The sequence below is a fragment of the Bos mutus genome, chromosome 28 (genome assembly GCF_027580195.1).
Source record: "Bos mutus isolate GX-2022 chromosome 28, NWIPB_WYAK_1.1, whole genome shotgun sequence".
NCBI lineage: Eukaryota > Metazoa > Chordata > Mammalia > Artiodactyla > Bovidae > Bos > Bos mutus.
The window spans coordinates 6,214,438-6,230,319 of record NC_091644.1 but is presented as its reverse complement, the minus strand read 5'-3'; the positions used below and the strand labels follow the sequence as shown (position 1 = coordinate 6,230,319).

The 15,882-nt window shown below is 54.1% G+C and overlaps 1 protein-coding gene across 3 annotated transcripts; it reads right to left on the bottom strand.

The window, feature by feature from the left end:
* Window positions 1-1,415: 1,415 nt before the first annotated feature.
* Window positions 1,416-9,254, bottom strand: GPRIN2 (G protein regulated inducer of neurite outgrowth 2). Of its 3 annotated transcripts, XM_070364442.1 has the most exons (4): window positions 9,074-9,211; window positions 7,871-7,990; window positions 4,674-4,809; window positions 1,416-3,944 (listed from the first exon to the last, which is right to left on the bottom strand). In XM_070364442.1, exon 4 carries the CDS (start codon window positions 3,936-3,938, stop codon window positions 2,577-2,579), a length of 1,362 nt encoding a protein of 453 aa, XP_070220543.1. In that variant the 5' UTR covers window positions 3,939-3,944; window positions 4,674-4,809; window positions 7,871-7,990; window positions 9,074-9,211; the 3' UTR covers window positions 1,416-2,576. The 3 variants fall into 3 exon arrangements, with proteins under 3 accessions (XP_070220543.1, XP_070220544.1, XP_070220542.1); XM_070364441.1 differs by lacking the exon at window positions 4,674-4,809 and having other exon boundaries at window positions 1,417-3,944; XM_070364443.1 differs by lacking the exons at window positions 4,674-4,809; window positions 7,871-7,990 and having other exon boundaries at window positions 9,074-9,254.
* Between the last annotated feature and the right edge of the window lie 6,628 nt (window positions 9,255-15,882).

The following is a 15,882-nucleotide window of genomic DNA, read 5'->3' as shown; positions in this document are numbered from 1 at the left end:
AGTCTGAGAGGAGGAGACCTATAAAGGAAGCCGGTGGCCAAGTCCTGGGACCCTCAACCACTGCCAGCCAGGCCTGGCTCAGGAAGTAGGGTGGTGAGTTGGGTCTCCAGGTTGAATTTGGAAATGAAGCTTCAGCTCCTCCAAGTAGACCTATCCGCAGAGGCTGTGCAGCCTGAGTTAGTGAGGCCAAGGACACTCTTTTTCCACTGTTTGGGGGTGGCAAGCTTACCTAGGGGGGGTGTTCTGTGGGCCCCAGCTATGCATAGCACCAAGGTCAGACACAGGCCAGGATGGATCCCAGCACCACCCTGCCAACCTTCACCTCGGTCGTGATGAGGCAGGTGGGAGGCTGGGCTGGCCCTGCCCATTCAGGGTGCATCCCGGCCTGCCGTGTTGGCATATGCAGCATGTGGAGGTGGTGTATGGAGAATAAACTCTTGATGACACGTGTGGGACAGAGGAGAAAGTCTCTTCATGAAGGGCGTCACTGGTGCCCACCGAGCCCTGGGGCATATGGCTCTTCACCTGCCCCTCCCGGGCCTTCCATCTTGTCCCACGTGGTAGCTTCATCTCCTTTTATTCAAACTGGAAACCGCAGCTTTCTGCAACTCCTCCTTCTCCCCAAATCCACCACACACTGTGTGTGAGTATGTGTGCTCAGCCCCAGCTACCCACTCCATTTCCCCCTAACAGGCCCTTCTTGGCTCCCGTACCCAAGTACCCCTCCCCCCCACCCAGGCTCCCACCTCCCGCTTCTTCCACATGAATCTCCCCTCATGGCAGCCAAAGGGATATTACTGTAATGAAATCTGGCCCCACTCCTGCATCTGCAGCTCCTATAACGTCCCCTTCCATAGTCACACCAGGAGCTTCACAGTTGGGACCCCCTTACCAGCCTCCCGACCTGACAAACACCCCAGCACAGGCTGTCCTTCAGTGATTCACCGCAACCTGGGCAGGACAGGAACCTCCAAGGCCTCTGAGCAGGCTGTTCTGCCTAGTATGCCGCGTCCACTCACCCACCCGTCCAGCCCCACTGTGTCCTCAAGACCCTGCTCAGCTCTGGCCCTGTGTGACGGCGACTTCCTATGCCAGTGCATCACCCCTCCCCTCACGTCCCCACAACTGGGGTTCTCGGTGCTCCCGTGCGGGGCCAGAGACGAGGACAGCCTGGTGCCCACGTGTCACTCCCGAGAGTGGACTCGCCTGCCCCGGTCCAACATGGGCCATGGACAGGCCCCGGACCCCAGGCTACATGGTGTCAAGACCCTCATGACTGCAGGACAAGCTGCTTGATCACATTTTAAAAGGGAGATGAAGTCCAGTCCCCTCCTGCACACCACCCCACCCCTCTGCCCCAGACCCACCCTCAGAAGCAGCTCTGATCTGCTGTCATTTCCAAGCAGGACTGGCAGTTTACCCAGCCTCAGTCGGGAGTGAGAAAGTCACATCTTTGAATACGAAAGCCCCATGCGGGGTCTTGGGATGCATTCCGACCTGAAACATGCCTTTCTCACCTGGTTTCTCTGGCCCGTTGTCACTACCACTTAAAAGCTAACCCACTGTTGCGAGTCATTTCCACCTCGAGAGTACTGGTCCCCTGGGAATGGGGATATGCTGGCTGTCAGATCCTGGGCTCCTGGGCACAGAAGGGGGCCCAGGAACAGGACCGTGTCATGGGCAGAGCTGCACGTGGGTCCTGACTCCACCTTCCCAGGCCAAGTGACTCCCAGCAGGGCACTAACCTTTGCCAGACCCCAACACAATGATCTACCAGGTGGTTGGCTCCGAGAAGTACCCTGCAGCCCTCTATAATGCTCAAAGCCCTCCCGTCCCACACACGGTGAGCTCAACAAGGGCACAGGCAGCTTCTTCCCCAAGGAATCCACAAAACCTGGCAATGAATATGGACTCAATAAGTTCTTGTTCACAGTTGCCCTGCTCTGCCAACCACATGCTGCAGGAAAGCACTGCAGGCTTCAGCCAGCCCCCGGCTCTGCCCTTAGCCCACCACCGTGAGCTGTCCGGCCTGGGCACGGCAGCTGCAGTCTTGCCAAATGTCTGTGGTTATGTCTGTAAAACACGGTGAAGACTCAGGAAAGTGAGTTGACAAGCGTGTGGCACACAGGAAGCCTCGACAATGTCAGTGCCCTTCCCTAAAGGCTTAGACAGCCCTCGCCACGTGAGACCCCACCTCTTACGTCAGGAGGTTGTTGTATCTCAGCACTGCTGTGAAAATAAAGCCACAAAGAGGCCTGTGGGAAACCATGGCAGAGTTCTGAACAGAGACTGGATAGAAGGTTAGGGGTTTTTACAGAGAAGTCAGGATCCCCCTTACGCACAGTGTTGAAACTGTCCCATAGTTCAGAGCCCACACGTGGCTCTTGGGAATCAAGCCCTTATAAACTAGCCCAACTGCCGGGGGCAGGGAACCCCCAGGCTGCAGTCCTGTGATCTGTGGGCAGCAGAAGACAGAGCCATGTCGGTGGGTGCCTGTGGATCCAAAGAGCGTGGGGACTCCACTGTCCCTGGGGCTGAGTCCATGCACCCCGGGCAGCTCCAGGGGCTGCAGCTCCTCACTCAGGGGCTGCACTGGAGCAGCCACAGCAGCTGGGGTGCCGCAGGGACTGCATGACAGCTCGAAGCGGCCCCCTCCTGCCCTCAGCAGACAGGCTGTCCTCGCTGGCAGGGGCCCGCTGCAGCTGCTCAAACTGCATCTCTAGGTGCTTCTGGATGGCCACACCGAGCACCTCCGGGTCCACTGCAGCTCCGTACACCTCCCACGTCATGCCCTCGGCGTCCCATCGCACGTCCCGCACAGGAGATGGCGCCTCTGCCAGGCTGGGCTCCAGAGTTACCTCCGGGAACACGCGCAGGGCCACAGGGGCTTCCAGAGGCGGACTGGTGGCCACTGCCTTGCAGACTGCCTTGGGGGCAGCTTGCACACCAGCATCCTGCGCTGACAGAGGGGAAGCCAAGACTGGGGCCAGGTCACTTGCTGAGGTCATGGTCCACATGTCCTTGGTCCTGGCACTAGGCTCCATGGCTAACCCTGTGGGACCCCAAGGGTGGGCACAGCAGTGGGAATGCCCAGGAAGCCCCCCAGAAAACCTACATTGGAGTTTCACCCCATGGTGAGCCTGCAGCCTAGATTCACTCACTGAGGCCACTAGTTTGGGAAAGGCCAGAATCCCTGGGGCAGGCAAGCCATGGCAGCAGCTGCTGGCCCCCACCTCCCTCATGCCACAGAGCAGGGCTGCTGGAGACAAAGCATGGCAGGAGGTGGTGGCCGACTGGCCGGTGGCTTTGGGGCTGCTGCTGTGGGTCACTGTGCCTCCCAAGGCAGCTGGTGGCACCCACACCTGACTCTCCAGTGTCCAGGCTGAGTTTGAAGTCTTGTCCTCCGGAGCCAGGTCCCTTTCCAAGCCTTCAGGGGTCTGGCCACTCTGGCCAGAGGTGCTGCTGGGCTGCAGCTGAGCCCCATGGACAGGCGAGCTGCCCAGGGCTGAGCAGCTGAGGCTGGCCTTTTGAGCACCACTGTGGCCCCGGGTCTGGGTGCTGCGAGCCAGGTCCGAGTGGCTCCTCTGCACAGCGGCGGCGCTGGGGTCCCACGGATGACACAGGTCACTACTGCCCACGGTGGACACGTTGCCCACAGTGCTGCTACGCCAGTGGCCCATGGCACTGGGCTGCGGCTGGGGGCTGGAGGCCTGTGCCTGCTCCACGCGCTCAGCCTGCTGCCCCTCCGCCTCCGGGACCTGGGCACCGGTGCCGGCCTCGCCCAGCTGGGCCTGACATACAGTGCTGCTGGCCCTCTTGCGATACTCTGGCCTCTGCCCCCGGCCTTCGCCCAGCAGGCTGGAGGAACTTCGGGACAGGGGCTGAGGGTGGGCACTGAGGGGTTCCGGGGCATCCGGCTCAGGACGGCTGGATCTCATGGCTGCCTGCAGGAGAGAGAGAGGGAGGGGGTGGCACTGAGTTGGGTAGCGGCATCTCTGCTGGATTCTGCTGGGGGCTCACACAGTGCAAGGCACACTGAGCGGAAGGCTTCAGTCTCAGCCTGCCTGACCAGTCAGAGCCACTAGCAAAATGATGACAGGGGACCAGACACTTCAAATCAAGGTCACCACACATACACAGGATGACACTTCAAATATCCAAACACCAAAAGTGAGTGATCAGAACCAGCCCTAGGGTAAGATCCTAGAGATCATCCAGAGGCCTAGTTGCTGACTCTACTGCTGGTTTATGGGGGACGGGGAAGCCAGGGGAGAGGCCAAGCCTGCTGGGGCCCTGGGGCTCGGGGCTTTGAGACCATAGCTCTTAGTCAATCAGCACAGAACTATTACAGTATTTTAATAACCAGTAAAGTTGGACTGATGGATACTACCCTGGTTCCTCCCAGAATCATCACTATCTCACTTGGACTGGAGCCTCTTTGGTACACAGTGGCGGGCAGAGGTCTTGGGGATGAGAAAGACATGAATACAGGGCTCCCTGAGAACACCCTGGGTTCTCTCACGCTCCCTCCCCATCCTCTCTGGCCTGGCCTGGCTGGGTTGTCTCGTCTCTGGGGCTCAGTCTTGGCCGCTGTGAAGGGGAAGGGGTTTCCTGGCTCCCACTGCATGCTCCAAGGGTAGGAGAGGCTCCCATATCAGCCCTTTAGGATTCACTCAGCATTTGTTCATTCCTCCCGCTGCCATCTCATGAGCACCTTCTGTGTGCCATGCTCTTGAGGTCAGGCAACATGGAACTAATGCAGATCTGCTGTGCCCACCAAATGGGGTCCAATCAGGTCACCCCCACTATCTGAAAGAAGAGCATTCCTATGAAACCTTTTCATAAACCAAAACAGTGTAAAGAAGCAATTACCTTGTCTTGTAAAACTCTTCGAACTTCTTTCCATTACTGAAAACAGTCACTAATTAATGTAGGTCTCGCATGAAAGTGAAGTGGAACAAAGCAAACTTTTGAAAAGTAGGGAATACCTGTAACCACCAATCAGACACATGTCCTCTCTTGCCCCCGCTCCCTTCCCGCCATTCTTGTCCCTTTCTCTAGCCATACAGACTCCATACAGACCTGCAGGTTGGACCCGGAGAGAGAGGAAAGAGATGGTGCCTGGGAGGAAGGAACAAGGACCAGGGTGAGCAGAAAGCAAGAGGCATGTGCTCAGATCACAAGAGGAGGGCAGCAGGCTGGGGGCTGGGCAGGGCCCAGAGAGAGGGAGTGGGGTCAGGGCGTGAGCCAGCCTGGCCCAGGGCGGAGTCGTGAATAAGAAACATCACTCTGAGACTCCCAGCCAGGCAGGACATGCTGAGAAGCAGGGTGGAGATGGCAGGCAACAGTGGCAACTTGGCGATCCCAGTTGTGTCCTCCCAGCCCAGGCTGATAAGAACTGCCACGAAACCAGCCACCCTGGCCAGGTGAGCGAGGCCACTGCAAGGGAGTGTGGGAAGGGCTCTCGGGAACTCAGTTTCTGTACATTAAAACTACCTGTTGCCCCAGAGCTCAGGAGATGACTGGTGGCTGTTCAAGCCAATGGTGAGGGTGTTTCTAGAGCAACTGTCCCCTTAGAGTTCCAGGCTTGCTATGAAGCCCAGTTCAGCACAACTTTCAGCGGTGATGAAAAGATGCTGCTCTGTGCTGTCCAGTAAGGTTGTTACTGGTCACATGTGGCCACTGAGCACTTGACAGATAGCTAGTGCAACTGAGTAACTGCCTTTCTGATTTTGTTTAAGTAACTGAAATTTAGGGCTTCCCAGGTGGCTCCACAGTAAAGAATCTGCCTGCCAATGCAGGGGATGTGAGTTCCATCCCTGAGTCAGAAAGATGCCCTGGAGAAGGAAATGACAACCCACTTCAGTATTCTTGCCTGGGAAATCCCAGCCTTGCAGGCTACAGTCCATGGGGTTGCAAAAGAGTCAGATATGACTTAAGGAGTAAACAATAAAATTGAAACTTAAAGGGCCACATATTGTTACTGATGACCGCACTGGACTGTGCAGCTCTACACATCGTACCAGCCTGGGCAGGAGTCTCCTGTCCTAGCTGCTCCTTGGGCCTGAAGCCAGACTGGTCCCTGGAAGAGTCAGGAAAATGATGAATAGACAAGAAAAGACTACAGCCCAGGCCCTACTCGCAGGCTCTAAGGTGGACATATAAACAGAGAAGGGCAACAAAGCCAGTAACAATCACAGTGATGATAGTAAGAACAGCAGTGCCAAGTGCCCAGTCACCCACCCCGTGTCAGGCATGTGCCATCTCCTTTCCAGCACTGTCTCATGTAATAGAAGAGCAATCTCAGGAGATAAGTCATCTTCTCCATTCTACAGAAGAGGAAACCGAAGCTCAGAGAGGTTTAGTGACTTGCTCAAGGGCACACAGCTGGTAAGTGGTTAAGCCAGGAATCAAACTCAGGAGCGTCTGAGGTTCTCTGCGCTCCCTCTTGAGAACGGTCCAGACCTCCGTCCTGGACGCTATCACTCCTCCACTGGCATCCCTTTTTATTTATTGTTGCCATGACTCAACTGGAGTCCCAGCACCCAGCACATGGGTACCCAGTGGTACCCGTGACATGCCAGTGGAACAAGTGAACAAGTAAGAACAAAGCCTGGATGCCTGTTCACCCTACCTGCTTCTTAGCAGCTCTGTAGGCAGCCGAGACTCAGAAAGACAGAAGGAGACCTGCTGGCTAGGAAGGCTGTGGTCATAGATGGGCCCTGGCAGGCAGACAACCACTGAGCTCCAAGCCCAAGAACACGAAGGAAGTCCTATCTGGACAGCCCACACAGCCTCTGACTGAACCCCACCTACCCTGCACCCTTCTCTTGAGGACGGCCATAAGAAGCCAGACCTTGGTTTCCTTGACGAAACAGGGACAAGGCTGGGGGCACACACAGTCTCCACCGGGAGCTGGCGAGAAGCTGTCAGCAATGAGGTACTGCTGGATCCGCCTCACCAGATGGCTGCCTGATGCTCAGGGCTGCCCGTCACTCAGAGTGAAAGTAGTGACCACAAAGACCCCAGGGCAGTGGGAGGTTATATATCTGTTAGTTTCCTTCCTTAGCCCACCTCCACAAATGGCAGGTGACAATCTGAGATCTGGAACAGCTCAGAAATGTCAAAGAACCCACAGCTGAACCCCAGCTGGCCTTCCCAGGCTGGTGGAGGGAAGAGCTTCAAGGGAAGTTGTTTCGAGTTATGCCAGGGAAAGAAGGTTTTTCACACCCCGCCTACCAAGAAGAGAGGCCTCCCAGGAAGCAATAGAGCTGATCAGATGAACTTTGGAGCCAGGGACGAACAGGCGAGGCAAAGGGGTATACTTCCAATCCAGGCTCTTGCCCTTCCTATGTATGCACACTCAGATGGACCCCTAACTCCTTTGAGCCTCAGTTTCCCCAATCTGCAAATCAGAAATAAATCCCCACCCCGCAGGGCTGTTGTGAAGACATAATGTGATGGCATATGGACTGCCTGGAACAGCGATTGTTAATAATCTTACCTTTCTTCCTCCCATCAGAAGTGACTTGTGCTCAAGGTATCACAGGACTAGTACTTGGAAGTGGGCGTAGGGGAAGAAAGATGGCTTTTAGGAAGCCATTTAGATTATAGGGTAGCTTGGTTTGCTTCTTAATCTTTCCCTTCCTCATCCCATCCTAGGATGGTGGTAGTCATCACCAATGTTCCCAATGTCTCCATCATGACACTGTTTCCAAGTCTGTTTTAAACCTCAGCTTGGGAGAATATGTATACATACACTCATACACGCATGCATACGCGCACACACACACTCCTCTGTATACATACACGCATACACGCGTGCATAGGCGCACACACACACTCCTCAAATGTTGAGATAGGAACTTACCTCTTAGGAACCAGGTAGGGACATACACCACCCAAATCCCTCTTTGTATAGAGAGGGGCGTGGCAACCTCCAGGAGGTGGTCTGATCCATCCCAGCCAAGGAGGGCTTTCCTGGCCAAAGCTGGGGAAAGCAGCAGGGAGCATTCCTGAGCTACAGAGAAGTGTTTGGAGGCACAAAACCTGCCCTTCACAGAGGATGAAGGAGTCTTAAGAACAAAGTGCCCACGTCACAAGCTGTGCCAGGAAAGGGTTCTGGGGAACAGTGGGGCAGAGGTCCCAGACCCAGCTTTGCTCACCACAGACAGGCCTAGATCCCACCAGGCAAGAGATTCCTCCCCTGAGGAGGATTTGCCCATACTTCCCAGGAGGAACCGGAGATGAAAAAGGTCAGCCTCCAGGCCCAGCTGCCCCAAACCTGAAGCAGCCCAAGTGGCTGGTGTGTCCCTACCTGCGTGGCCACGGGGTCCCATGAACCAGTATAGGCCCACAACACACCCGTGGACCCACCGGGGCCGACACACAGGCCCGTTTGCTGTGCGAGCCTGCAGGAAACAGCATCCACACAGCTGCACTCTGCGCACCAGACTGACAGGCCGCTTCTAGCTGCGGAGCCAAAGGCCTGAACACACCGCGCCACACACTCTCCCCGAGGGCAAGGGGCCCTGTCCTGCCCTCCCACACAAAGCCCACCTGGACTCAGGGAGAAGGTCCTCAACATGACCCCCCAAGCAGGGCTCTAGACCTTCCCAGCAGCAAAGACTGTGACTGGAGGAAGAGGGGGGCTGTGGGGTAAGCGGGCAGGGATGGAGGGCAGGAGGAGTGCGAGTGAAGGGAGGGCAGGGGCTGGGGGCAGGGGGAGGAGAGTGGGATGAGGGGTGGGGATGGAAAGGGAAGAGGAAGGAAGGGGGAAGAAGCGGTAGGAACGGTGGGGGTTGGCAGAAAGAGACGAGGTCCTGGGCACCGAATATTGAGAAATGGGAGGATGGGCAGAGGAGACGTGGAAAAGGGGATAGTTCAGGCAGTGAGCCCAGAGATGGGAGGAGGGATGCAGCCCGGGGGTGCGCTGAGCACTGGGGGCCGGGATGCGTAGGGTCGGGGCTCAGAGAAAGGTGAGGAGTGGGGTTCCCGGGCGCAAGAAGGGGAGGTGCCGCCCATCCCACCCTCCTTCGCCCCAACACGGGCGAGCACGGAGCTGGCCTCTCACCCTCTTGCCCGCCCGGGGCCGCGGAGGCCGGCGGAAGCGCTGCTCCTGTGGCCGCCACAGGTGCCCGGCGCAGCCGCCCAAGATGGAGCCGAGCCGGACCTGGACCTGGCCTGGGCCGAAGACGCCGCCAGCCGCCGTCCGCCCGGCCAGCGGAGCCAGAGCAAGAGGCGCAGCTGGGCGACTGAGGGGCGGGGGCAGGCCGGGGGAGGAGGGACGGAGGGGGCGGTAGCCCTGCTCACCTGGGCCCGCCCCCGCGCTCCACCGCCCACGCCGGCGTCCCGGCCCCGCCCCCGGCCCGGCCCCGGCCCCGCCCCCGGCCCCTCCGCGCTCCGCAGCCCCCCGCAACCTACAGCCGCACGAGCATCGCCTCGACCCTGCCCCGCGCGCCCCTAGTCCCTCTTCCGGACCCACTCTTCACGGCACGTCTCACCGTCCCGTCTTTTCGGCCCCGCCCCCACCATGATCTCCAGTTTTACAGGCCTCCCAACGACACCCGCCCCAAGACACCCATCTTCTCAACCCAACCCCAACGTCCCCAACCTTAGAGGCTCGGCTCCCTACAATCCTCCAGCTCCCCAACCCAAGTCCAAAGAGCCTCGCCCTCTCGGCCCCGGCCTACCACGCCCAGCACAGAGGTCTAAGAGCCCCTCAGGAGACCCTCTTTCTCACCACCCGGCTCCATGTTCTTGATCACCCCGGCCCCCATCCTTCAATAGTGAGGGACTTCAGGTCCTGCCCTCGAGAACCCCAGCGCATGGGATACCTAGTTGGGTCCATCTTAGACCCACCGTGCAGACGCCCATTCTCCAAGCCCTGGACCCCATAGTTCCACCCTCTGAGGTTCACTCTTGCAGACCCCACCACCGAGCCTGGTCCTTTGAGCTTTGCGTCCATGGCTCCTTCAAGACCCAGGCCCTCCATCCGGCCCCACAACCTCAACCCCATAGATTCCATGCTCAGAACTATTTCCAGTTCAGGCAGCAGGCTCCTTAGGCACAGGCTCCCAACATGCCTCCCCCGGCCCAGACAGCTCCTTACCCCTTCCGCCCTCCAGGGATTTCTATCACCCATCCCTAGGGCCCCTCGTCTCTGAGAATCGAGTCCCAGTATCGATTCTCTTCTGTTGAACCCAGGTGCAAGGACCATTGATTTGCTTGCCCAGCCCCTTACTGAAGGGTCTGCACCCCTCTGGCTCAGTAGCCGGAAGGGGGCGCCATCTCTGTTGCTCTTCCAGTTTGGGAAGACCTCAGGCACCAGCCTCACTTCTCTGGTCTCCCCCAGCCTTGTGCCTCCACCTAACATCAAGAGGGGACCTGCAGAAAGTTCCCCAGCCCTTGGAGAGTGGGAAGCCCATGCGAGAGCCTGAGCCATTCACTTTCTATAGCCCCAAGTCTGGCATCTAGTCCAGACAGCTGAAGAATCAGACAGGAATTACAACCTCAACACCCCACATATTCACTGGTTCTGTGATCCCACACCCAAGCCAAACTATCCCTCTCTTTGAATATTGGTTTCCTCATCTGCAGAATAATTATTCTTACCTCACAGGGCAATAAGAAAGAAAGAATTTAAGTGTTCTGCAGAGTGTTCTTGCTGTTATCAGTCATTTGATCAAATATTTAACAAGCTCCTCCCGCATTAGGTTCTGGAGATACAAGCTAGGACTGCATGAAGTGGGAGCGGGGTGGGGTTTGTTGATTGCTTTGGTAGAGAGAGGAGGCACTTGGCTTAAGACCCTATGGGCCAAGTGCCATTTCCTGAGACTCAGAGCCCAACTGAAAAGGAGCAGGTGTGATGGTCTCAGGAGTTCCATGGGGGGAGCACGTGGAGAGGTGAGTGACACAGAAAGTGAGGTTCCCCAGGAAGTCTGAGCATAATGGGCACAGGGGGCCATGAAGTCACAGGAGTGGATAAGGTTTTCAGGGAGTATAGAGAGGAGGACCTAGGACTCACCTCTGAGTGCACGCATGCTCAGTTGCTTCAGTCGTGTCCGACTCTCTGCGATCCTGTGAACCTGCCAGACTCCTCTGTCCATGGGGTTCTCCAGGCAAGAATACTGGAGTTGGCATCTGTGACTGACCACGTGGTTAAAGACTGATAAGGACCAGCCAGAAAGGAAAGAGGGAAACCAGGACATTGCTGTGACCCTGGGCACTTAGAGTAAACAGCTTCAACAAGGCAATGGAGCAGAAGCCACCGGAGCAGATGGAGGAATGAATCAAGGGGTGTGGCGGGGGCAATGGAAGACTGCTTGCGCGGTCAACTCTTTTATGGGCGGCCGTAAAGAAGAGAGGTAAGAAAGGTGTCAGTGGGAAAGAGGTGTAGGATCAAGAAAGAAAAAAATTTTTTTGGTGTTGGTATTGTTTTTTGGCTCACTTTCTAAAATATGATGCATCATGTAGTGGGTTTCCTTGATTTCAAGCAACAAAAACCAACTGGCAAAGTTAAGCAAAAAAGGAATATGTTGGGAGGTATCAGGAGTCTGGGATGGAAGCTAATGCTGGAGAGCTGGTCTTGGTTCCTCAAGATAGTAGCCAGGTGAATGTAGACCTCAGCATCAGGGAGCACCCCACCATCTCGCCCTGTCACCACCCTGGAAGGAAGGCTTCCAATTGTCTGTCCTTCCTGTGCCTCTCAGCTTGAAATTCAAAGAACCAGGGGAGCTGCTGCTGCTGCTAAGTCGCTTCAGTCGTGTCCGACTCTGTGCGACCCCAAAGACAGCAGCCCACCAGGCTCCGCCGTCCCTGGGATTCTCCAGGCAAGAACACTGGAGTGGGTTGCCATTTCCTTCTCCAAGGGGAGCAAGAGAGCTCATTTGACTGAGCTATATCCATGTGCTCTCTGTCCTGGGACGGTGAGAGGAATATCTGGTCAAATTCATCACTAGGAACATCACACAGGACCCACCAGGACCGCAAACAGGGTGTTTTCCCCAGAAAGAGGAATGGAGATTGGGCAGCCAGACACAGACAGATGCACTGCATGTTGTAATAAATTGAGCATATTTGACAACAAGGAGAAGAGCCCATATAGGAGTAGAGGAAGAACAGGAAAGAGTGGGAATCACTGCTGATGTAAGGTCCCCACTGGGATCCTGAGCATAGTAAACAGGAGTGAAATGGTTTCTGTGTAACCAGAGGACAAGAAGAAAAATGACGGAGTAATACCAAGATAGGTCATGAGGTCTGGAAATTGAAGTTTGTTGATCTCAGTTTTCTTGTCTGATGGTTCTGATTTCTGTGTGTAATAAAAGGGAAAATCATGTGCTGAGAGAGAAAGGGGAAGATGGAAAGGTTGGAGAGGCAAGGAGGGAGGAGGAGGTTTGAAATAGTTGTTGCAGAAAGTGGAAGAGCCTGTTAGCCAAAGAAATGCCATAGAAGGTCACCAAGAAATATCTGGGCCCACGTAAGTTTGGAACCAGCAATTACGAAGAAAGAATCTTATTTTTTTAAAAAAGCCAATTTGAGTTAGGACTCACAGTTGCAAGAGAAAATTAGAAAGTTAAACTTTAAAAGGTACTTTGGGGACTTCGCTGGTGGTCTACTCGCTTCCACCAGAGGGGGCACGGGTTTGATCCCTGGTTGAGGAACTAAGATCCCGCATGCTGCACACTGCCAAAAATAAATGAATAAATAAACGGTGCTTTTGACACAACTCCACTGTACACTTTCAGAATAAGCCACAGTCCCCATTCCTTCAGTAAAAACAATGAACAAATCCTTCTGGATGCTGGTGTCCAGGACACACTCTAGCTGACTGGGCACCTCTGCTCTCACCAGTTGAGCTGTGGGTTTATTAAGAGTCAGGTGAGTTTGTATCCAAACTTACTTACTCCAACTGTACACGTTGTCATTATGCAAGGTAATTAAACTGCATGTGAACTGATGGGATATGAATATGAAAAGACAGTTTTGTTCCTGTGAAATCTGGGTTAAGTGCTCTGAAAAGTGAGTCATCAAACCTTGTGCCAGTTAAGTGTGGGAAGGGCAACTTGAAAAAGCATAGGAAGAAAATCTAGACAATTTAGACAAATTCTGAATCAGATTGCTCCCCAATTGTCTTTAAACTAACTGACTTGCCTACTAACCAGTCATTGATTAGAACTGAACCTTGGGCAAAAGAGCTAATATTCTGTAGTTTAGGCAAAGCAGGGAATTTATTGAATCTAGCTTTGAGTATTGCAACATCCAAAGCCTCTGTCTCTTACACGCGTTCCCTCTGATTGCCTCTGGGTTAGCGTCATTCTTACCTAGTCTCCCTTGGGAAACAAGGTCGCTGGCAACCCCAAATCTACATCCTCACATCTCGGAATCTGCAAATCAGATCTTACCCTGTTTGATAATACCAGGCCAGGGTGGCCAGTTGAGGGGTAGCTCTTTGATTGGCCAGCCTATGTCGTGTGCTCCTCCAGGAAACAGGTATAGCGTACAAGCTCATACAGAAAACACCAGGGTTTTAAATTTCCTTACATGCCCCAAACTAAGATTTTGAGGGATATATGTTTCCCCAAAAACCACAAGCCTGGTCAACACCAGCCTGCATTGTTGACTCAAACTAACCAACCTTAAGCCACAAAACCCACATCAGCAGGAAGTGGGCTGAAAAGCTATGCAGCCCCAAGAGTGGTGCGCCATGGATGCCCACTTCCGTGGTGGGGATGGAAGAGAATGACCAAGTGGGGACAACCAGGGCCCAAAGGAACAATCCTGGAGAGAAGGCTGTCGTCCAAGGAAGTTGCTCCACACCCTGGGATCTTTTGCAGTCTCTGCCTACCAGGATTTGATGACAGTGGCCAACCAGTGGCTGCAATGGGTTTCCATTTTTTCCTTCTTCTGGACGAGAGTCCCTACCATGTTATACTGTTCCTGTGTACTATCGTATATTGGGTGTGATGAAGCAGCTAACTTGTGTATGCCTTTAGAGGGCACTGAGCCATGAAGAACCACATCCAGATTCCATACTGCAGGCTGCCCATACCCAGATCCTAGGCTGGGAGCTGGATGCAGGCGCTGGGTGGAACTCTGGAGTCATCTCCCCCTGGGAGAGGACATCTGAAGCTCTTAGAGAATGAGGAACACAGACATTTGATTGGCCAAAGGGATGGACTGGGGATGAGACTGCTAACTGGCCCCTAATGATCATGATCTCCTCCTTTTATCTGTAGACATGGAAATCCAGGGGGAAAAGACAATATTTCATTATCTTTCTGGAAGCTATCCGGCCAAGTAACTGACCAGTGGACTGCAGTGTAGGGAGGAGATGCTTGTAAGCAGAAGGGGTGAGCCCTGCTCTTTTCTGTTCCCACTGGCTAGATATGGAGGTGTTGAAACACCTCAAACCACACAGATATGGAATACCTAGGGCTAGTAAAGCAACAAGATAGGGAAGACTACTGGGCTCCCAGGCTGCGTAAGAAAGGTAAGAAAGAAAAACTTCTATCTTGCTTAAGCTAATCTCACTTGAAGTTTCTATTGCAACAGTTCAACCTATATGCTACAAATTACTCATCCTCTCCTCTCCTCCACACCCATGCGCTTTGGGTGGGTCTCAGGAGGAAGAGCATACAACAAGGGAATCACTGTCGTATGGGAATCACCAAGGGAATCACTGCCTCACATTACCCTGGCCTCAGGGTTTTCAGGATAAGTATGTGTCCCACTTAGAGCCAATGGCATGCAATAAGGAATTTCTCTGGGAGTCTTGAGAAAGAAACTCACTGTTTTTGCTAAAGGAATGTGGAGACTGAAGCCATCATCTTACACGAAGCCTGATATGGAGTCAGCCCCAAGGTGACAAAGCCAGGATACTGAGAGAAGCAAGGTCCTAACAACATCATTTTGAGTTTTGACGCTAGTGAGAACTAAGGCTGGTCTCAACCTTTGACCGCTTGTCTAAGGAAGACAATAAATATTCTTCTTGTTTAAACTAGTTGGGTTAAATTTCCATCCCTTCTTAACAAAAATGACCTCAGTGATACAGTCCTCTGCCAAGCCTGGGAGTATTGCTGAGGCAAATGGAAGGCAGATGCCTGAGTTCAGCCTTGCAAAGTAAGTTAGGGACCACCTGATGCTTGCTTTTGACATGAGTTTGAGTAAGCTCCAGGAGTTGGTGATGGACAGGGAAGCCTAGCGTGCTGCAGTCCATGGGGTCACAAAGAGTCGGACACGACTGAGCAACTGAACTGAACTGAACTGATGCTTGCTTGGGAAAACGTAAGTTTGTTAGAAGGATGCTTATGAATTTGATCTTTAATCGGAAAGACCTCAGGAATAAGAAAGACAGATCTAGAAACAACCATTGATGCATTGCTTCCTTCCTGGAGCTGAGTGGACCATCTAATCTTCTGACTTTTCTCTGCTCCACTCTTTCTACCAACTGGTGCCCTCTACTGATGCAGAATTTCTGCTGTTTGGATACCTTGAACCACCAAGGCCCCAGCTCCTCCTGGTGGCTCTCTTAATGCTTCCTTCTTGCTTCTTCCTCTGCAGCTAGCTGGCTTGCTTCTGTGATCTGTCCAAACTCTCAGTTCAATCAAGAGGAATCTGATAGACATATGTGATCTTTAATGCCAGAGAAAACTCATAAGTTCTAGCCAGTCGATGAGCTCAGCACCTGGGCCAGGTGCCCTCTCCCATCCAATGGTCACATGATCTAAAACATGTCCACCTCCCGGCTGTCCCCTCTGCCAGGGCTATGGGAAAAACGGGTACCACTACTAATGTAACTCTGTTACTAGGGGTAGTCATGTGACCTCATTCTGACCAGTGGGATGTAAGAGGGAATCACCAGTAAGGAAAGCTAGACATGAT

What these genes read in the sequence shown, in the direction of transcription:
- GPRIN2 (XM_070364443.1), bottom strand. Translation starts at nt 3,938, where the DNA reads ATGAGATCCAGCCGTCCTGAGCCGGATGCCCCGGAACCCCTCAGTGCC.